Source organism: Sinohyriopsis cumingii, chromosome 16, assembly GCF_028554795.1.
Source record: "Sinohyriopsis cumingii isolate HCF-2022 chromosome 16, ASM2855479v2, whole genome shotgun sequence".
Classification (NCBI taxonomy): domain Eukaryota; kingdom Metazoa; phylum Mollusca; class Bivalvia; order Unionida; family Unionidae; genus Sinohyriopsis; species Sinohyriopsis cumingii.
In genome coordinates this window covers 34,955,865-34,979,580 of record NC_142976.1, presented here as the reverse complement: position 1 = coordinate 34,979,580, position 23,716 = coordinate 34,955,865, and the positions used below count along the sequence as shown (strand labels likewise).

Below are 23,716 nucleotides of genomic sequence, written 5' to 3'. Positions count from 1 at the left end.
TTGTACTGTGTACTAGCTGAGACTAGAATCACACAAGGTAAGTACATGGTGGCAACTGTATTGTGTACTAGCTGAGACAAGAATCACACAAGGTAAGTAGATGGTTGGCAATTGTATAATAGCTGAGGCTAGAAGATGGTTGGCAATTGTACTGTGTACTAGCTGAGACTAGAATCACACAAGGTAAGTAGATGGTGGGCAATTGTACTGTGTACTAGCTGAGACTAGAATCACACATGGTAAGTAGATGGTTGGCAATTGTACTGTGTACTAGCTAAGACTAGAATCACACGAGGTAAGTAGATGGCTGGCAATTGTACTGTGTACTAGCTGAGACTAGAATTACAGAAGGTAAGTAGATGGCTGGCAATTGTACTGTGTACTAGCTGAGACTAGAATCACACAAGGTAAGTAGATGGCTGGCAATTGTACTGTGTACTAGCTGAGACTAGAATTACACAAGGTAAGTAGATGGTGGGCAATTGTACTGTGTACTAGCTGAGACTAGAATCACACATGGTAAGTAGATGGTTGGCAATTGTACTGTGTACTAGCTGAGACTAGAATCACACAAGGTAAGTAGATGTCTGGCAATTGTACTGTGTACTAGCTGAGACTAGAATTACACAAGGTAAGTAGATGGTGGGCAATTGTACTGTGTACTAGCTGAGACTAGAATTACACAAGGTAAATAGATGGTGGGCAATTGTACTGTGTACTAGCTGAGACTAGAATCACACATGGTAAGTAGATGGTTGGCAATTGTATTGTGTACTAGCTGAGACTAGAATTACACAAGGTAAGTAGATGGTGGGCAATTGTACTGTGTACTAGCTGAGACTAGAATCACACAAGGTAAGTACATGCTGGCAACTGTATTGTGTACTAGCTGAGACAAGAATCACACAAGGTAAGTAGATGGCTGGCAATTGTACTGTGTACTAGCTGAGACTAGAATCACACAAGATAAGTACATGGTGGCAACTGTATTGTGTACTAGCTGAGACAAGAATCACACAAGGTAAGTAGATGGCTGGCAATTGTACTGTATACTAGCTGAGACTAGAATCACACAAGGTAAGTAGATGGTTGGCAATTGTACTGTGTACTAGCTGAAACTAGAATCACACAAGGTAAGTACATGCTGGCAACTGTATTGTGTACTAGCTGAGACAAGAATCACACAAGGTAAGTAGATGGCTGGCAATTGTACTGTGTACTAGCTGAGACTAGAATTACACAAGGTAAGTAGGTGGTAGGCAATTTTATTGTATACTTGCTGAGACTAGAATTACCGAAAGGAAGTAGATGGTTGTCATTTGTGTTGTGAACTAGGTAAGAGAAGAAGTACAAAAGTAGATGGTGGGCGATTGTGTTGTGTAGGAGTTTAGACTAGAATTACACATTGTGCAATGTGTAATTCTATTCACAGGTATTAGCAACTTGTAAACAATTAAACAATAAAAATCCCAAAAAAAGAGTTTGATAATTCATTCTGTTAAAGTCATTATTGCAGGAATTTTTGTCACACATAATATTATGTATCTTGAAGCAAATAGTTTCTTGTAAATTGAGCAGGATCTTATTCAGGACAATTTAGTTATTCATTTAAAATTGTATCTTGTTGTATTATGAATAATAATTAACCAAAATGCTAAGATATGAATAATATATCAATGAAAAAAGCTTCAATGACACTTTAAATTGTTACAATGGATCTTAGAACAGACCAACTGGATGAGTTAAATGGTTTACTTTGTTGTTGTTCTTGTGTATTTAATGCCATTTCTCAGCACATGCTGAGCTATACATGGCATCCAGTATATCTGGTGAAGAAGAATCTGGAGAAATCTTGGGATGACTCACCAACCCAAGGGAAGCTACTGGCAAGCTTTCTAACATACCCACTTTGGCTGAGACTAAGACTTGAACCCACACAGATGGAGGTGAGATGCCCATGAGCCGTAAAGACGAGTACCTTCTTTACACTTGTCCACTGGAGGCCCTCATATGGTTTGCTGATTTTAACGTCACTTTTAACACATCACTGGTTATTTCTTTTAGAGGTAATGTGAGCAGTGCCTCTCCCAAGGAGACACAGAGGTAACCAACCCAGGTGCATCTGTGATCACCAAAGCCTGAAATGTAGATCACTATGACCTACTTTGTCAACAGTAGTCCAAACCAAAGAGTACAAGCCATTTGTGATAACTCAACAGGATTGTTCAGGGGTCAACTGTAATTTTGCACATGTGACACAGTGCAGTCTGATGTATCTATACTCTCAATAGCTTTTGGCATACTTTGCCAAATAAATATCACTGGATAACTGTAATTACAATAGCTTTTAGCATACTTTGCCAAAAAAATATCACTGGATAACTGTAATTACAATAGCTTTTGGCATACTTTACCAAAATAAATATCATCACTGGATAACTGTACTTAAAAGAGATTTTAGCAATTACTTTACAAAGCAATTAAGATTACCAGATAATTATAGCTACAATGTTTTAAACTCTGTTTATCTTATATATTACACATAACCCTCGCAGCTAACATTTATGATTAAAATAAACACAAAGCATTATTTCCGTTGCCCCCCTTTCCCGGTCAAATCTGTAAAGTGTACGATGTGTCTGTAAAATCCAAGTACGACTTAAGCTAAGCTTAAGCAACAAATAATATCAATTATTTCAAGGAATTATTTTCTTTTGACATCATGCACTTTTGCACAGTTCAGATAATCCCTCCGACTTCCTTAATTACACATGCAGAGAAAACTGACAGAGGACAGGCTATCACTGACAGAAAAGAATTCCTGCTTGGCACAAGGTTTTGTTTTTATGTCATGCCTGCCTGTGTACACAACTATCATATTACAGTCACCCTTTCTATGGAATTATTAGCAGACAAAGGCAATCCAATATTGTTGGGAAAACTGCTCTTTTTATATTGCGTGTACCGGGTACACCATTGTATAATGTGAATCAACCATTCTTTGTGTGTACCAGGTACACCATTGTATAATGTGAATCAACCATTCTTTGTGTGTACCAGGTACACCATTGTATAATGTGAATCAACCATTCTTTGTGTGTACCAGATACATCATTGTATAATGTGAATCAACCATTCTTTGTGTGTACCAGGTACGTCATTGTATAATGTGAATCAACCATTCTTACATGAGCACATAAAGATAGTCCAATAAGGAAGTACTCAATACTTCCTGAATAAAAACACCCTAAATAGTACTAAATACCTACAACTAATAACCAATCCTTAGAATTTATAATGAGAATGCTCCGGCAAATTTGAACAAGCATCTAACTGACACACACACACACATATATATCATAAAGAAAATCCTATCACATGAAAAAGTGACAGTGGGAAAACTTCAATAATCATCTATGTATAAAACAGATCTTTCACCTGTATGTACTGAGTGATAAATAAGCTGAAAAGAAAATTATATGAATGTCCGATACAATTTATACAGTGGAGTGGGGTGCAGGTAAAAATAAGGGCATGAGTACTTAATATGTGGACCACTCCAGTGGCCTAGTGGTTAGAGCATCCAACTCAGATGCGGGAGGTCATGGGTTCAATCCCCTGCTGAGTCATACCAAAGACTTACAAAAATGGTACTAACAGCTGCCTCACTTGGTGCTCAGCATTAACAGGTTAGTGTTAGGACTGGTTGTACTGGTGTCATGATAATGTGACCAGGTGGGACATCATGCTACATGTCTGTGGCATGATGCCCCAGTGCTAGACATCACTATAAACTGTCACACTGCAGACATTGTAGCGATATGACTGAAAATTGTTAAAGCTACATTAAAAATCCAAATCACATACACACACTTACTATGTGAACATGGTATGTCATAATAATAGTTCAAAGACAGATTATTGATGCTACTAGACTATAAAGATGCAAGTTTAAGCTAGACATTTTTGACAGATAATTTCTGCCAGACAGAGCACCCTCTAATCTCATTTTCAACAACTTTACTAGCTGCCCATCAGACCAATAAATAACCTAAAAGTGAAATTTTACAGCTGACCCCCAACTCGCATGACAGTTCCATTCCCTAGAGTGGTCATGTAACTAGAAATCTTTGTGTTCAGTGTGTTTAATTGAAGAAGAAAAAAAACATAATTCAAAAATTGTTAATACCATTAATTTTAACCATTTATAAATCCTCATTTTTGGTGTTATAGACAAAATGATTTCATTATGTTTTAGTCTTCACTAAAAAATCTAATAAAATAAAAATTGATTTAAATATGTTAACATTTGCGTAAGTTGAAATTGTACAAATCAGCAGATATCTGTATATAGCTAGCTGCACCTTGCTTTCATGATACTGCAGTTGTCATGCCCACCTTGCCCCACATGATACTGCAGTTTTCATGCCCACCTTGCCCCACATGATACTGCAGTTGTCATGCCCACCTTGCCCTATGATACTGCAGCTGTCATGCCAACCTTGCCAATATGATACTGCAGTTGTCATGCCCACCTTGCCCACATGATACTGCAGTTGTCATGCCCACCTTGCCCACATGATACTGCAGTTGTCATGCCCACCTTGCTCAAATGATACTGCAGTTGTCATGCCCACCTTGCCCCCCATGATACTGCAGTTGTCATGCCCACCTTGCCCCACATGATACTGCAGTCGTCATGCCCACCTTGCCCCACATGATACTGCAGTTGTCATGCCCACCTTGCCCTATGATACTGCAGCTGTCATGCCAACCTTGCCAATATGATACTGCAGTTGTCATGCCCACCTTGCCCACATGATACTGCAGTTGTCATGCCCACCTTGCCCACATGATACTGCAGTTGTCATGCCCACCTTGCTCAAATGATACTGCAGTTGTCATGCCCACCTTGCCCCCCATGATACTGCAGTTGTCATGCCCACCTTGCCCCACATGATACTGCAGTCGTCATGCCCACCTTGCCCCACATGATACTGCAGTTGTCATGCCCACCTTGCCCCACATGATACTGCAGTTTTCATGCCCACCTTGCCCCACATGATACTGCAGTTGTCATGCCCACCTTGCCCCACATGATACTGCAGTTGTCATGCTATACTACAAACTGATAAAGCAGGGCACCTAGGAAAAAGAAACAAAAGTGAGATGCCCATATTTGGGAGTGTTAAATGCCATTGTGAATGCTAGGGTCAATTACATTAACCATGAAATACAAAGCATGCCAATTCATGCACTGTCATCAAAAGATAAAGGTCTTATTCATCAAGAGTACTATACAACCAATTTATATTTATTAGCCTCATAATATTTCCTGGAAAATCAGCTTAGTCCAGCAAAGGTCACAAATCCAGTGAATTATTTACCCAGGTAGTATAAGCTGTCATTGACAATTCTCAGGTTAAAACCCAGTTGTTTCTGGCACTCTACAGATGCCGCAAGACAAATATAATTTATTTTGAGACAGTAGATCTGGATCAATGCAGTTTGTTATGAGTAATCAGTAGATTCTGAAGTAAACATACATAGACCCTGATCTGCTGGCACATTATGCAATGAATGATCAAAGTCTATATTGTTTCCAACTGGACTTAAAAGCAACTGTTAGAATTTATGGATTCTATGACCATGGCCACTGATAAATATTTTGTAGGCTTCCATATCTAATCAATTATTGATCAATTAACTTTGATGATGGGCTTTTACATGTATTGTGAAAATTCCAAGCATTTGTCATGAACCTAAAAGAAATCAAATGCCTCTAACATTAAGGTCTGTTGTTTGGTTGGCTGTAAAGCATCACTGTTCAATGTTTATATGTACATGTACATGTGTCAAAATGGCTAAGCTTAAGCTTACAAGATGTAAATCAGTGAATAATGTAAACAAGCATGAAATAGCTACATGTATAAGAAATGCAAGAACTACCTGTTCCATTTAAATTGTATATTTCTACATCTCTGCTTATGAGGATTGTTTAGCTGGATTTTTCTGTGAATTTCTTAATAGCGTATAATAAATTTTCACATCAAAAATATGACATCACTAGAAAAAAAAGCAGATGTGGTTGTAGTGGATATTAAACATCAAATTTACTGATAAAAATTTCTTTCAGTTATATAATTTACCTTTTAAAAACTTGGCTAAACAGAACCTTTTATAAGATACATTTTAACGAAGCATAATTTTAAATCTGCAAACCATTGCATAGTTTCTTAGTCATTCTAGTTCCTGCAAAAAAACCCGAATGTACATGTATGTACTTAGCAGTTTAGAACAATATGACAATCCTGGGGATGTTTTACTAAAATTGTCAAATATCCACAAGAAATTTAGAAACATAAGACTACACCACACACAGCAAGCAATCTCATTTATAGCAATGTATGGTATGTGTTACAATAGCCGTCAGCTGTGTAATATACCGGTACATAAGACTTAAAACACATATATTAGCAACCTTATTTATAGCAATGCATGGTATGTGTTATAATAGCTGTCAGCTGTGTAATATATCGGTACATAAGACTTAAAACACATATATTAGCAACCTTATTTATAGCAATGCATGGTATGTGTTATAATAGCTGTCAGCTGTGTAATATACCGGTACATAAGACTTAAAATACATATATTAGCAACCTTATTTATAGCAATGTATGGTATGTGTTACAATAGCCGTCAGCTGTGTAATATACCGGTACATAAGACTTAAAACACATATATTAGCAACCTTATTTATAGCAATGTATGGTATGTGTTATAATAGCTGTCAGCTGTGTAATATACTGGTACATAAGACTTAAAACACATATATTAGCAACCTTATTTATAGCAATGCATGGTATGTGTTATAATAGCTGTCAGCTGTGCACTAAGCCTATTGCCATGAAAAGGGGAAGCAGCTGAGTTTCTAACTTTTGTTGAAACAACATATTGCAAATTGAGTACATGTTAAGAAATTTAAGTAAACACTACAGCGTTAGTTAGGTGATTGGCATTTCTGAATACTTAATTCACTAAATCATGCTGATCGCTGAGTAAATTTGGCCTAAGTGTGCAAAGTCTCTTTTCCAAGGGCACAAATGGGCAGTCCTGGTAGAGTGTCGAACCCACAACCACTTGCTAATACAAATCCTGTTTGAATAATATTCAAGCAACTGGACTTCTGCAGCTACATCCAAGCAAACAAAACAAAGCAAAATAATTGATAATATGCACAATAGCCATACCTTCCTTGGCCAGAAGACACCTCTCAATAAATACTAATCCTCAATAAAAAGTTACCTCTCAAGAAAGGCCACCCCTTGATAAGAAGCCTAGATAAAAAGCCACCTTTCAAAAGTGGCTACTCCTCTGATGACAATATACCTTTCACTCCACAAAAGTAATCATCTCGTCTTTGCTCTCCTTTTTGAGACTACCTTTTTAAGATCTCATTTCTGCAGCCAGTTGTTTTGTACATTATACAACCCAATTAGCACACTATAGCTTAAGTACAAGTCTTTCCCTCATTAGTCATTATACTAATCTGCAGGATTGAAAGAAGTTTTAAGCTTATTAATAGTTACATGTACATCGCTGGCTACCTGATCTTTATTTTCGGTAATACATACTTCTGGTTATTCTGCATAATTAATGATCTTTCAGTCTGGAGTATTTGGAGTCATGAAAAAAAATGGACCTAAGTCATCTAATGTCCAAACAAACTAGGTATGAAAACTATAGAAATATGTTTATCAATGGCTACAGCAAACAGAATTTTGTACACTCATCAAGACATATCTATCCAAGAATGATTCACAATATGCAGCCAAAATGCACAGAAAATTGCACCACTTGAATGCAATATCAATAAAGCACACAATATGCAGCCAAAATGCACAGAAAATTGCACCACTTGAATGCAATGTCAATAAAGCACACAATCTGCTGCCAAAATGCACAGAAAATTGCACCACTTGAATGCAATGTCAATAAAGCACACAATATGCTTAGCTGCATCAAGGTGGCCATATTTAGGCAGGAGGATGTTGTACAGACTGCAACACAGCCATGCACATAAAGCATCCTGCGTAATTAAAATTGCAGGACCCTCTGGCCAGAAGTGCACCAGAAATGGACACAAAATAAAACTTAACTAAGATGGATGGATAGATGAATGAATGGATAGGTAGATGGATGGAAACTCTACATTTGTACCATGCATCTTTCACATTCATTGCTGAGTACTAAATATTTTGAACCCAATTCCAGCATTCCCTTTTTATAATGCTATCAGTAGAAAACATAGAATATACCTCTTTATAGTGAGACCACCAAATAATTACATACATTATGCTAGGCCAATAAATCAGCCCTACACCTATAATAATACTGACAGGCAGTTTAGGGGCTGATATCGCATATTCATTAAAACCTGCTCAAATCCACTGCCACTGCAAAGTTTATATTTTAAACACTTTCTGGCATTTATCATGGCGGTTTTGCTACTGTTGGCTGGAGGTTTCTTGGCAATATGTACATACTATTTCCAGATCAAATCCTGGCTACCTGTAAATCCATATGGAATAACACAACTCTCTGTCCTGTGGCCATTTTGAATTTCATGCTAGATATGGCTATTACCAACTACAGTCTACCTAAATGAAATGCCCTATTAGAAAGGAGTGCTGTGTACTTGATTAAATTGTTTCCTAGACTCAGAAAAGCTTTCAAATTAGTACAGCACTTGATTAAATTGTTTCCTATACACAAGAAAGCTTTTTAATTAAGTCCAACATAAATAGGTGGTTTATATATTCAGTCAGTCAAATCATGTGCCTACAGCCCAGAGGCTAACCAAAATGCTAGTGCTGGGCTATCATATGTTGAATTCAGGCATCCATGGAAAACTACATATCATGACTTTCTCTACTTTAAAAGAAAGGAAAATATTTAACAAGTGGAACAGCAATTAACAACTAATATGGGAAACAGGGTTTGGTTTGGTTTTGTGTTTAGAATTGAGATGATTGGAGTAAATAGTGCTTTCCAATAATGTTATCATAAGAGCTGACCTGGGCTGTTCTCAAGTAGGATTCTAACCCAAATCCTTGCAGTCACAAGTCTATTATACTAACCATTGAACAACAGTGGCCTCTGAAGACTGGAAGTCTTACAGCTAACAATTTCATATCAAGTGGCTTTCTGGGCTGACTAAGACTTTTTCTCATAGCCAAGTGGCCTACTTCACTATTGTAAATTTGTTGGACCCGGAATTACTGATACTGTATTTATGCCATATGTCCCGTATAAACATTTCTTTAATTGCCTTTATGGATATGTATCCTTTTGGCCACACTGCTGATCACTCTGTGTGTGTGTGTGTGTGTGTGTGTGTGTATTTATTAGAAAGGGCAAGTGTCCATTGTGGACAGACATAAGACAATATTACATTAAAGAACCCAAACTGAAATGACAATTCTGGATAGTCTAGTGAATCCAATCTTTTGTGAGCACTGATTCAGACAGACCAGTGTTTTCTATTTAATATTAAGATGTTCTGTTGAGAATTCTGCCTACTCTCTTCACTCAAAATCAATACTTTCTACCAGAATGTTGTTTCATATTTGTTTTGATCAAGCTCACGAACTCTTGCCCTCACTATATGGTATATATATCTCAATCTTGGTAACATTATGGCCCTTACACCTGTTTCTTTTTAACACAAGGAATACCTTGGAATTTTTCCAGCAAGATTTACTTCCCTTGAGTACACTTAGAAAAGAGGAATAACTTTCTTATTTAACAATATACTTTATTTCCAGTTTTTGATTTATTTTTTGTGAAAGAATTCTTTTTCTTATTTTTAGCACAAAATGTGACCATATAAATTGTATTTCCTTTAAAATTAATTTAACTTTGACAACTGAGATTCTTCAACCCTTTAAGATCAGGTAATGTTTAGAAACTGATTCTTGTAATACATGATTAATGTACCAGTACAGATTTTAAGCAACTACATGTGAATGCTTGCACCTGATAATTTTGACTCCTCTTTTCGGGTTTCTATTACATAATAAAAGTTTATATTGGATTATGACAGACAATTATAAGCTGAACAAAATATTTCTTTTGTACAAGGTTTTTAAACATTTTAAATTGTGTATACAAAAATCAAGAATGTAAAGAATAGGGGTCATACCAAAATAGAAAAAGCCACTGCCTGTATGACCACTTTTCTATACATTCTTGATTTTTGTATGATCCCTATTCTATGCAATCTTGATTTTGGTATGAACCCTATTCTATGCATTCTTGATTTTGGTATGACCCCAATTCAATAGATTCTTGATTTTCGTAAGACTCCTATTCTATACATTCTTGATTTTTGTAAGACTCCTATTCTATACATTCTTGATTTTGGTATGACCCTATTCTATACAATCTGATTTTAACCGCTCCGGTGGCCTAGTGGTTAGAGCATCCACCTCGGATGCGGGAGGTCGTGGGTTTGATCCCTGGCCAAGTCATAACAAAGACTTACAAAAATGGTAGTGACAGCTGCCTCGCTTGGCACTCAGCATTAAGAGGTCAGTGTTAGGACTGGTCGGTCTGGTGTCAGGATAATGTGACTGGGTGGGACATCGTGCTACATGTCTGCGGCATGATGCCCCAGTGCTAGACATCACTATAAACTGCCACACTGCAGACATTGTAGCGATATAACTGAAGAATTGTTAAAGCTACATTAAAAAAGTCCAAATCACACACACACATTCTGATTTTGGTATACCCTTATTCTGTATATTCTGATTTTGGTATACCCCAATTATATACATCCTAATTTTGGTATACCCCTATTCTGTACATTCTCATTTTGGTATACCCCTATTCTTACCACATTTATCAACTTGTCATATTACCTGTTATCTTTTCTAAGGTATATAGAATAGTAATGGCGATGTTATAAGCAATGTGATCATTTCCTGCGAGTTGGAGATTAAATTTTAGGTGATTCAGCAGGTTTGATTTCGTTCTATTCTAAAAATTAATTCAATGTTACGTGAAAATACACTTGCCTTGTATCTTGTTTTACAAAATGCGCCAAAGTTGCTACATAAAGACAACATTTTTGAATACCCATTTTTTTATGTATCGCTGAGGTTATGTCTGTCAAGGGTTTTGAATCCAGTCTTCTTTACTAAGGTAATATATTCATGATGTTGACAAATTTATGTATCTCACCTAGCTTGCGTCGGGCACCCGTGTTACTGTTGCTAGCCGTACCATACTCCGTTCGGACGAAATAATGAAACATGCAAATCTAAACGATCTATGAAAACCTTTTGTTTATCTCACCATATTTGTTTTCTTCATTCTCATCTTTCCCTCCGCACATTTCAGGTGATATATACTTATTGTTATTTATACATGAAATTCTTCGTACTAATGTAGACACTTTATGGCCCAGTAAGTTATAATGCAGATTAATCACTTTTTCAGTTCTTTCTTCGTAGAAGAGTAGGTATATTCGGGTGTGTTCTTTGCAGTTTGTTACCTGTATCACGTGACTCAAGACACTCACGTATGACAACAACATGTACTAAATATAGCTGTGCACATTTACTAAAAATAGGTGTGTATTTGAATTAAGGCATTGTTAAAAGTAGGGCAGGTGAAAATCGTGACAGTTATAATATTCATGTCAGGTAGCTAAAATGTGCAGCTGAAATGCTGTATTTTATATATTACTCCATACATTAGTGTTACAGCGAAATTTATATATACAATTAACACTGAAGATAGTTTTAATAAAGATATGTCTATTGTAGTTCTACAACAGAAAATAAGAATGAGTGACTTCTGCAATACACCTTTTTTTTTACCACGAAAGGTTGCAAGAAAAAACCTCATGTTTCATTGTTACAGGCAGATTTATCTGCGAATTGAGGACTGTCATTTTCTTTAGTGTGTGATACATATGGAAATGCAGCATAAATGGCCCAAAACTGTACTATTCTGCGATGTGGATCACGTGTATACATATATATTTTGCGGGTATTTAGTATGATAATGTGGCCGTCATTTACTTCGGTTAGCGGTTAGTTGGTGTCAAGAAAAGCATTTCACAGACTTTTAAATCATCTTTGCGAAGGAAAGATTACGCTCATTATGCGGTACCAGTGAGATTATTCAAGGTTATTTCCCTTAGCCATCTCTCCGGGTATCGCATGTGTAAGGGGACGCTCAACAGTTATTATGTACTTTTGAGAGAGTGACGTATGTAAGGTGAAATTGTTTGCATTTAAAACATGCGCAGTGGAGATAATGGTGGCATACCTCTATACTACTGTAATGTAATGTGGATGCTATTTCTTTGGATATTGTACTTTTGGAAATTGTGCATGATTTAACACACTGCTAACTAAAGTGAATGCTCACTTGTGCGAACAAATCAGCCTAAATTAGTCTAAAGTACACTATCCATGGCAGCTATTAAAATAGGGAAAATGAATTTTGCCAGACTAGACAATACCAGCTTCTGAAAGTGCAATGAACGAATTACCAAATATATAAAATGTATTAAAAAAATTTATTATCGACTCTTTTTTATACAATTAACTCTGAAGTTCAGGAAGTGAAAATGACCAAGTGGAGCTAGCACTTTTTTGAAAGATGCACATCTGGAGTAAGGCCAAGCTGTATACTCTATAATCCATGTTACACCCATCAATCATACACCAAAATAAAGAGAATTAAAGGTTCTTTGAATTATACGTATTATATACAAGGTATTTTTTAAATAACCAGTATAACCAGTGAGGAAAGCTGGGGAAATTCTTTTTCTTTAAAATCATAACCTATGCAAAATACGAAACTGTGGAGCGCCACCTAAAGTAAGCAGTAATTTTATTGTCTTTACTGACATGTACCCACTGGTGTAGGGTTGTGGGAACGCAATACCCTTACTGTTTTACGCTCGCCATTGCCCCCTACCCGCATATGAGTAACACACACACACACACACACACACACACATACACACACACACAAACACACACACACACACATATATATACATACCCACATTGGCCGAATCCGAGACTCGAACCGACGCAGACAGAGGTGAGATGGCAGTGGTCCGTAACGGAGAGCGCTTTAGACCACTCGGCCACTAGGGGCCCGTCAGTATTTTGTTGACTCACAAAAGTATAATTCCAGATTTGAATATACTATAAATTCCAGCGAATGCCTTTATCCAAGAATTTTCTTTACTCGACTTCGGGTAATAATTAGTATTTTCTATAAAAACATTACCTGACGGAAAACAACTTTTTAGAATTATCTGATGTTTACAAAATAAAAGCAATAAAAATTCACATAGGAAACTCCAAAAGCCTTGATCCAAATAAATATATTTACTTCTTCTATTAATAATAATACTGATTTTAAACCCATACATATAGAGAATAATCTAGCTATGTACTAGTTGTTTATAATGAATAAAAAAATTTAACAAATCAATTTGTGTATAGCAGAAATGAACCCAGGTTTTGGATCGGGTCAAGTCCAAATATAATGTTACATAAAAACAACATGTAATGAAATTAAACTATAAAACAAAGAAAATTAAACAACCATAACATAAGATTTCCGTCACAAATATTGGCGCAAAACGCACACCGAATTCGACCAATTGACGAAAAAAAGAAAACAATGCAATGCTCACCATCTGAAAAGCGGCAATTGTCACCAGACTATTCTATTCAAAATGATGCTAATATGTGGACACACGGGATACCACCCCTGTGTTTTCATGACTCGCAATATGTCGGCCTATTCTGCACATGGGTTTGAAATGATGTAATACTTATGCATCGGGCTACGGAAATGAAATGCATTACTTTTTATCCTTTATGTCAACGTTTCAGCCGATGAAATAGGTCATGCTTATAGCTGGTTTTGCAAAATTCAATTTAATAATACAACTAAATAGTAAGAAATATTAAGCAAACTAAACCTATCTAATAACACAATTAGTAAAAGTTTATATAAATATAAACAACAATGAAGAGGATGTAATGTGTTGAAAACGTCTTGTTTATGGGGGAAAATTATTAAAGAATTTAGAAACAGACTATACGCTCAAGAACGTCTTTAGAATCCATTCGAGAGGCAAGTTGACAAGTTTTGGACAGCAGGAGATAAAGTAGGTGTGGAATAACGTCTTACAAAAAATGAAACTTGGATTAAGATGCATTATTTTTCTGAGGTAAAAATTTATATCTTTTAAAATGTATTTATTTGTATGATTCTAACAGATATATATTAAAGTTTTTCAGGGTTACAAATTCAAGAAGATGATCGAGTGTCTGCATGCTGACATTTATAAATCACATTTTCATATGCATTTTTGACTTAATTTAATTGTCTGTTTGTAAGTTTTAAATTTTTTTATTTTTGATTTCATTACAGGTCAATGTAATGTAATTGTGTTTACTTGGAATTTGATATTTTCCTGAAAATTCATTTTGACTTGAATCTTTTCATAAATACCTAAAAAGAAAAAAAACTGTTTCTATTTTATGACTTAGTTCCCAACATTGATTCAGAAACACTGAGACAAGTAAACTTTTTATTTTAATTTTATTCTTGGAGTAAAGTTATTGGTTGTTATCAAGGCCATACTGGAAGTATGTGATTTCAGATTGTAAACAGCCCTGTTTCGCAAAATTCTGGGTTTTCCGAAATTGCACAGTAGTTAGATTTATTAGTGATGTTTAGAGACATTTCTCACTTTGGGCTCTAACAAAAACATGATGTCAGTGTGTTCGTTTTGTTGTGAACAGTTTGGAGGTAACATTTTAATTTTTATTCAAATTATTTGGACTTTAAAAGATTCATTCTTTTTCCTGGAAATTTTCGACTGCTCATACAGAATTATTGGACAGACATTTCTCCAATTTTTATTCGGAAATTCAAACACCGGAATATTATTGTTTGTGAATCAACAAAGAACTATAGACACAACAGCACAATACTGACTACAGTATACGTCATTGCCTTCCTTTTGGATTTCATTAGAACATTTCATTACTAGGACTTCTAAAATTTAATACATGGATTATTCTTAGAATTGATTCTTAAAACTGCAAGTTCTTATTTCTTTTTTTTTTCATTTTTACGGCGCTTTTCCAGGGAGATAAATTATTTGTTAAATTTTTCGAAGCTTGTTTTCAATCTTTCTTTTGTTACTGTTTATTAGAGCCTAAACAAGTAACATTATATATATATATATATATATATATATATATATATATATATATATATATATATATATATATATATATATATATATATATATATATATATACACAAATACAGACTGACCAAGAAGACGCCACAATGTTACCGCAACATCATCGTTTGGTAAAGCAAAGTCGTATGGACAGCGTCCTTTTGCATACCAGGGCCCAGCAACGTGGAACGAATTGCCCACTGAACTTAGACACAAAGACACAGTGATCACATTCAAGAGGACTCTCAAAACGCACTTATTTCGACAGCAAGAACAAACTTAAAGACCTAATAATGTTTCCTACCTGAAATATTCTCAGCATGTTTTTTATTTTATTTTATTAATGTTTTTCTAATTTCACGTTGTTTGTTTTTGTAATAATACTATTATGTTTCTTATCTTATAGGTGTTGTCTAAAGTTGTAAAGCGTTTAGAGCTTCTAAAGATTAGGCGCTGTACAAAGTCCTCATTATTATTATTATTATGGTAACATCATCGTCTCTAGGTAAGCGTTTCTCCTCTCTGGCGATATGCTTTGCTATTTTTTATATTATCTCTATCCCTACGCTGACCAGCTTGGCGGAGGCATATGTATGTTAAGAATGTAGCAAAATAGTCCCAAATCCCTGGCTCATTCACATTCTTGTCATGGCGTGTTAGGTCAATGTACTATATGTGCTGATTGTAATCTAACAATGTAAAATTCATCGTAGCTTAATTCTATTAACATAAGTTTTGGGAAAAAGAAAAAATGTATGAAGTCACTAGTTTTAGCACGTTGTCAGGCTGTTTATTTCGGAGGTAAATGAATCTTGCATGTAGTCTGCAATCCCGTAATGAAGTGATCTGTTTTGCAAAATGACGAAAATTTTGAAGTTTGCGGGCAGTAAAAGCTGTGGGAGCAGAGAGGGGCAGTGATGATATATAGCACAAAAATTATTAAAAAATAGGGCGAAATTTCACTTTTTCTCCTCTAATTGTCGAATATGGGGGTTTTATTATTTTAGCCGTCAGGGAATAGGAACGTATTAGTTCTGTTACATTTAAACAAAGACATTCCCTGTTAACTGTATTTCTGCTTGCAAATGTTCACAAGATGACGTTTTATAAGGTATACAACTCTTTTAAAAATATACAGAGAGTTGTCTCCTACTAACGATCTGTGGGCTTTATCAGTTCCGGAATTCGACATTTCGATGTTAATCAAAGGCTTGTCATATCGTGCTCGAAATGGATAGATATTAACTTTATTGAAATCGAAATGCAAAGGTAAAGTTGAAATAGAAAGTGATGGAGATACTAATGTTTGCCCGAGGACTGACGGAGCGTGTTTACTGGCTCTGGATTTCATGGCCTTTCTCCATTGTTCTGCTGCAGCATTCCTTTTGGCCCCGCAAGTTGAAACACCTTTACCGATGCAGGAGCTCTATATACCCCGTTTCTGAGCAGTCTGCTCCCACTTGTCATACCTAATCCCAAAGTTCTTAAATGACTTTCTTCATGGTGTCCTTGTATCATTTTCTCTGGTCTTCTTTGTTGCGTTTTCCTTGCTTAAGCTCGCCATAAAAGAGTTTCATTTGGAAGCCGCTGGTATGGCATGCGAGATACATGACCTGCCCATCGCAACAGTGACTGCATCAGGATGGTGAAGATACTCAACTGGCTTGTCTGACGATGGACCTCACTATTCGGGATCCTGTCTTGCGGCTTGATGTTGTGGAGTCTTCTGAGGCAAGTTATGCGGATGTGTTTCGCTGGTACACTGTTCAGGTTTCGCAGGTGTGTAATAGCGTAGGGAGTACTTTTGTTCTGTGCACCTTCAGCTTTTTTCTGTATACTAATGCCTCTTCTGTTCCAGACATTTGTGTGTTGTCTGCTGAAGGTTGCATTAGCCTTTGCAATCCTTTGCTTTAAGTTCGTCATCAATTACGACATTCTGGGGCAAAGTGGTGCCAGCATAGGTGAACTTGTTCGCTACACTCAGTTTGTGGCCGTTGACTGTGGTGTTTGCCTAAGCATATGTTTCTCATGGGCCAGACTGATTCATTACTTCAGTCTTCTTTATGCTGATCGTAAGGCCAAAATTTGTGCAAGCATCAGAAAACTTGTAAACGCTGCGTTGCATGTCATCTTCGGAGCCAGCACTGACGACACAGTTATCAGCTAATAGTATGTTTCTGAAGATATCTTTCGTGACTTAATTTTTCCTTGAAGTCTTCTGAGGTTGAACATTTTACTACCAGTTAGTTATCTGATGCCGATTCTCACGTCGCCATATCTGATTGCATCAGTGAGCATGGATGAAAACATGAGACTGAAAAGTGTTTGCGTCAGTACACAGCCTTGTTTTACTCTGTTGGAGACAGGAAAGGGCCCAGGCGTCTCGCCATTGTCACGGACTCCAGCTTCCATGCCGTCGTTGAATAGCTTCGTCATGTAATACATTTCCATAGGCATCCATACTCGGCCATGGTCTTTCACAGGCACTCTCAACTAACAGTGTCAAAGGCCTTGGTCTGGACGACATAGGTGGAGAAAAGGTCAGCATTCTGCTCCTGGCTCTGCAACTACCTAGCAGCGAACACCATGTCGATGCTTCCATGCTCCGTCCGGAATCCGCACTGGCTATCTGGTAGGAGTCCTTGGTTACGATCTGATGCTAGACGATTGAATATAATATTAAGACACATCAGAAATAACAATTTACGTATGCACCATTACGACTCTGTGGTCTTAAACCAAGTAACAGAAACGAGCGAAAACCAAGAAGTTTTGTAAAATTCAACAAATATTGTATTTTCCTAGAACACAAAATTGAAAATTTAAATAAAATTTGGGTATCGCGTATTAAATCCCAAATAGTCAAAGCTAAATCATCAATCACATCGAATAAAGTTCTAATAAAATTCCGGTGGTGTTTGAAATAAGATCCAGCAGTGAAGTGTTGGTGTGCTTGTAATCTTGAATGCCATAATGTGCCAGTGGCCTGATGTTTGATATGTGTGATGATGTTTTTCCATTAATGTATTCACCACAATATAATCTAAGATGCCATTGCCTTAATTCACTATGACTTTACAGTAATGTTTCTGTACAAGAATATTATTGAGCACTTTGTAATTCCAGAAAATAATAATTTGAATAAATAATTCCACCCAAATAAAAAGTTAACACAATAATGCAAACGATTCTACTTCTAATGTTATCGCAGAAGTGAATAATAGTTCAAGTAAACAAACTTGCACACAGAAATCTGAGACACAAAAGTTCAAAGTTTATTTCTAGAAAATTCTAAGTTGTAAAAGGGTAAAATCGTTTGCTAAAGTTATAATAAAGAACATGGGAAACATCAAGTACAACAGGTTCTTCATGGGGGGAATTCCAATATCCTAGACCCAGGCCCGGATAAACATGTTTACCTTGATTGATAATGATCTTAATATTTAACCCACACTCCTAGGGAAAAATAAACTATGTACTATTTGTTTGCAAAATAAAAACAACATCAGTGTCTGTAGTCAGGTACACAGTGAACATGATTTGGGACAAGCTCATGCACTAAATACAATTATACATAACATAATCGCTGAGAACTCCCACCAACCACAAAAAAACCCAATACAAATTCAACATATATAACCTTACCAAAACCAGATTCTAACCTTTAAGAAAAAGTTTTCGTTATTTTTTTTTTGTTTTTTGTATGGAGTGATAAGAATGGAATTGCTTCACAAACTCTCTCTCTCTCTTTCTCTCTCTTACACACACACACACACACACACACACACACACGCCACACACAAAGAGGTTACTATCATTATTATTATTATTATTATCGTAGCGATATGACTGGAAATTGTTAAAAGCTACGTTAAAAATCCAAATAACACACACACACACACACACACACACACACACACACACACATCACGCCATTCCCACAGAGGCAATACAAAAAGAGTAAATGAAAAGCTTCGCGCCAAACTCGTGTTCGGACCCTAGGGGATTCACTTGCATTTACCGCAGGGATAAAGTCATGGGGGTATAATAGGAAATGTGGACTATGATCGGCATGTCCGGTCTCAAACTGCCATTTTTTTCCTTTCTCTACAGTGACTCTTGTGCTTTTAAAAATACGTGATTTTATATTCAGGTTTCTATGAGACAATGGGGAAATTAATTCAAATTGTACATCCGAGAATTTCAAATATATACAACGTATCCATACAGTGTTGTTGTTGGTCATCATATAATTATTTCAATAAATTATTGTTAAGATTATTCTTGCTTTTTGCAAGTTTGTTTTGAATATTTTAAACTTGTCTGCAAAATGATTAAAACCAGGGTTCAATGTAGAGCTCTAAAACTGAACAAGTAAAGGCAGATACAACAGAGGTCCTTAATCTTACTTATAGATGGAAATAATTTTTAGAAACAACGTGAAGCCTAATTATAGTTATCTTAGTAAGCATGGAAACTAAATGAACAGCTTTGCTTTGAGAGTAAACACTGTCGCACTATAAAAGTAATTTCACCATGCACATTTAAAAATATGCGTGCACATTGGCCTACATCATGGAAAGATTTAGTGTATGCATTAGACACTGGATATATCTTTTTTTGCATTAACATTATTAACTTATTATATCAAATGATTTTAGTACATTTCTAGACTTTAAATAAAGATTAAATGCTCGCTTTCTGTGGTTATGACATATTTGTTAAGATACCAAAGACGAAGCAGTTCTCAGGGCCGATGATAGATAGTTTTAAAATCTAGTGTCTATTATGGGTTTTAATTGCCTAACAACTGTATTTTATAGCAGAGTATGTATATATATATATATATATATATATATATATATATATATATATATATATATATATATATATATATATATATATATAAGTTTTACCGTCCGCAATGCTACCTTGCCTTAATTTTTCGTAAGGATGCTATTATCTTGTACCCGTGAGATATACCCGGACCGGATACGTATTTTCACCATGAGTAACATATACGGTATACGGAGATTATTCATAAATTTTATGACCAGAGACGTCAAAGCAAAGTAGATACATGTAAAAAGATTGTACTTGTACAAACACTTCACTGATATCGAATATACATTAGGATAATAAATAAAATATTAAGGTAAGTACATGGTGGTAATTGCATTGCGTATTAGCTGAGACTAAAATTACAAAAGGTAAGTAGATGGTTGGCAATTGTATTGTGTTCTGGACGATAAGAAGAATGACGTTTTATGTAAGGTGTTATTCTAGTCAGATGTATTAGCAACTTGTACATCTGTAATAGACCAACGCATCATGCGGAGTCATAAAAAAATAATGAAAATCCCTAAAATAAAATTACACACTGAATTTTCAACTTGTAAGCAATTAAATAATAACAATCCCGAGTTGGATAATTCATTTTGGAACATTTGTACAGGAAATAATGACTTTAATGTAGGAATTAAAGTCACACATAATAGTTATGTATTTAAGATCCGATATTAAATGAAATATCGTTTACATTGCACATTTAGAAGGATGTTGTTAGGAAAATTGAGTCATAAACTTAACTTGTGTTTTGTTTCTGTAGAGAGATACTCAGCTTATCAGTGATTAGCATAAATGTTAAGATATGACCAATAATCAGGAAACTTTAACGATATTATGAATTGTGGTGATGGATCGTAGGCTAATCTGACATACTGTGGTCAATGGATTGGAGTATTAGCTTTATTACATTATTGACTATGACATGTTGAGGAAATGGGACACATTAAAACCACCGATCAAGAGATTCATCTGGTCACCTGATCTTGAAAATGAGGTCACTATAACCTACTTTTGTCAACACTAATACAGGGAGAACATGCCATTTTGCGATAACTCAGTAGGATTGGTCAGCGGTCACTTGGACGTTGACAGAGGTTATACATATATGTATTTCACAGTAATGTGATGTTGATCACGTCGAGTTCAGCATTAGAAATTCCGGATCATCAAGAGACGCGATGCGTCCAGGCATGATTCGGGTTGTCTTATGCTTGCACCAAGACGTGATCTATCAGTCAATATCGAATTACCATGAGGAAAAATATGCTTCTTATATATACCAATTTTCCACACACACACACACACACACACACACACACACACATACACACACACCGACACACATGGAATAGATGTAACCTTATCAAAATAAATTTGATTCCTCTAGTGTCATGTCCAATCATGCATTTACGGACGTCAAGCGATGAAATCGTTCGGTGTCACCCAACACTCAAAAGACGCGTTGGCAAAAGTTAACGCTCGTAATTTTGAAGAACACATTAACTATCTAGATCAAACACCATTAACCTCCACTGGACAAAGACGGTCAAGATCAGCATTGGAAGGAATCGTTCAATTGGCACTGAGGACGTTTATATTCTAGCTACTAATAAAGTGACTTCAAGAAAATTTATAATAACGGTGTGCCGTTACTGTGTTTAATTTAAAAAGTTCTAGTCTCATTGGTTGTCATATCTTTTTAAGAACTGTCAATAAATTTGCCCCAAAGGATCTGTTGGTAAAGGAAAGTTAACGCACGCACGCACGCACACACACGCACACACACACACACACACACAGAGCACTTGAAAATACACTTAGTCTTGAACAGTTTCACTTTCTTCCATGAATTTGGTGTAACACTGAAGACAAAAGAAGTCGTAGCATGGAGAGTTTTATAAAGAGGCCATCCATCTGATGAAAAGCTACCCCTTGACGAGAATTCATTTTTCAGGATAAACCATCATTATATAAGCAGCCAATTGGAGAGAAACGCCATCCCCTTGATGTGAAGCCACCTTTCTAGAAAGTCTCCACTGGATGAGAAGTCACCTCTCAAGACAGACTATCACCCATGACGATAAGATACATTAACAGGACAAAAGTTTGAAGTCACCTTTGACTGCACACGTGTAATTATACTTTCATCTCCACTTATGAGACTATCTCCTTTCTGCAGACACATTTCTTTTACATACACGCAATATACAATCATATTACAATACCAAAGCTTTAGAATATGCCTCTTTCCTTCACTAGTCATTACACTAATCTTCAGGGGCTACTAGTATGCTGGGTATCGGCTATCCAACATTGCATTCATGCAGCCCAGTGGGTCACAATCTATATATATATATATATATATATATATATATATATATATATATATATATATATATATATATATATATATATATATATATATAGAGAGAGAGAGAGAGAGAGAGAGAGAGAGACTCTGTGTGTTGTATGTGTGTGTGTGTGTCCTCTAAAGAAGTTACCTTTAAGGGCATATATCCATCATAGATTGGTTAAATACAAGAATACCTCTAAGAAAAGTGACCCATGATGTAGGGACTGCAATGGTGGATGAACATTTCTGATGATCTAGTGAATATATTAATCAGTTTCTAGTCCTGGTTCAGGCTGACCAATATTTCTATTTAACGAAAACAATGTTCTATTGATAATTCTGCGAACTATTTTAATTTAAATTCCGTAATTTCTACAAGAATGTAATTTTCCATTTACCACGCGCACACAGGTTCTCACTGTTACTATACTATACACGTGTCCTTACTTAAGATAGAATGATGATGTTGGGTCCTTTGCACAATATCTTGTTACAAAAAGAGTTCTTTATAAATTAATTACACCAGTATGTGTTCCAACGGATACTCTGTTTAAAGGAATAGTACATTTATTATTTAAAAACATACTGCTTTTTAACATGCTTGTTTTATTGCTGTGATAGGATTCCTCCATCTTCGCTAGCCATGATTCCACTAGGTTATGGTGCTCTGTAGATAGGATTAACATATCAAAACTTTGTCTAGCGAAAATGGGATTCCCCTCCCCCATTTCATTTACCCATGAATACATTGATTTCATTAATTTCCTTAAAATTAATTTAACTTCGATAACTATAAGGTGCCCAATGTAATTCGTGAAGAACAGCGGAGATCTGATTTTTAATAAATTGAAAGCTTGGTGTGTGACGTATAGATATGACCATTATGGTGTCACAAATGAAAAGATTTTTGTATACACTCAGTCAGATTAACAGTGATGTGAACACATCAAGGACAGACTTTGCTAACGACTGTAGGTCTCAGCCGGTTGTGGGCGAAGCTGACAACTAAGGTTATGCATAATAATAATAATAATAATAATAATAATAAACTATCCTTAACCAGGATAACACATTTGGTCATGACTGACCCATCTGCCATATGGTCCTCAGTTTTTGTAATAAAATAATAAAAATAGAAGTTCATGACTGACCCATCTGCCATGTGGTCCTCAGTTTTTGTAACAAAATAATAAAAATGGAAGTTCATGCAC

The 23,716-nt window shown here is 35.9% G+C and overlaps 1 protein-coding gene across 2 annotated transcripts in view; it reads right to left on the bottom strand.

The window, feature by feature from the left end:
- The window catches only part of LOC149780198 (choline transporter-like protein 2), a 136,984-nt gene that overhangs the window by 106,321 nt on the left and 6,947 nt on the right, over positions 1 to 23,716 (bottom strand). The window contains exon 1 of one of the 2 annotated variants that reach the window (XM_089936952.1): positions 11,365 to 11,565. The exons of the other annotated variant lie outside the window; for it this stretch is intronic. Within the exon in view, the coding sequence (XP_089793078.1) occupies positions 11,365 to 11,404 (40 nt within the window). The 5' untranslated portion in view covers positions 11,405 to 11,565. Of the gene's footprint in view, positions 1 to 11,364; positions 11,566 to 23,716 lie in introns of those variants that run through there. 2 annotated transcript variants of the gene reach the window in all.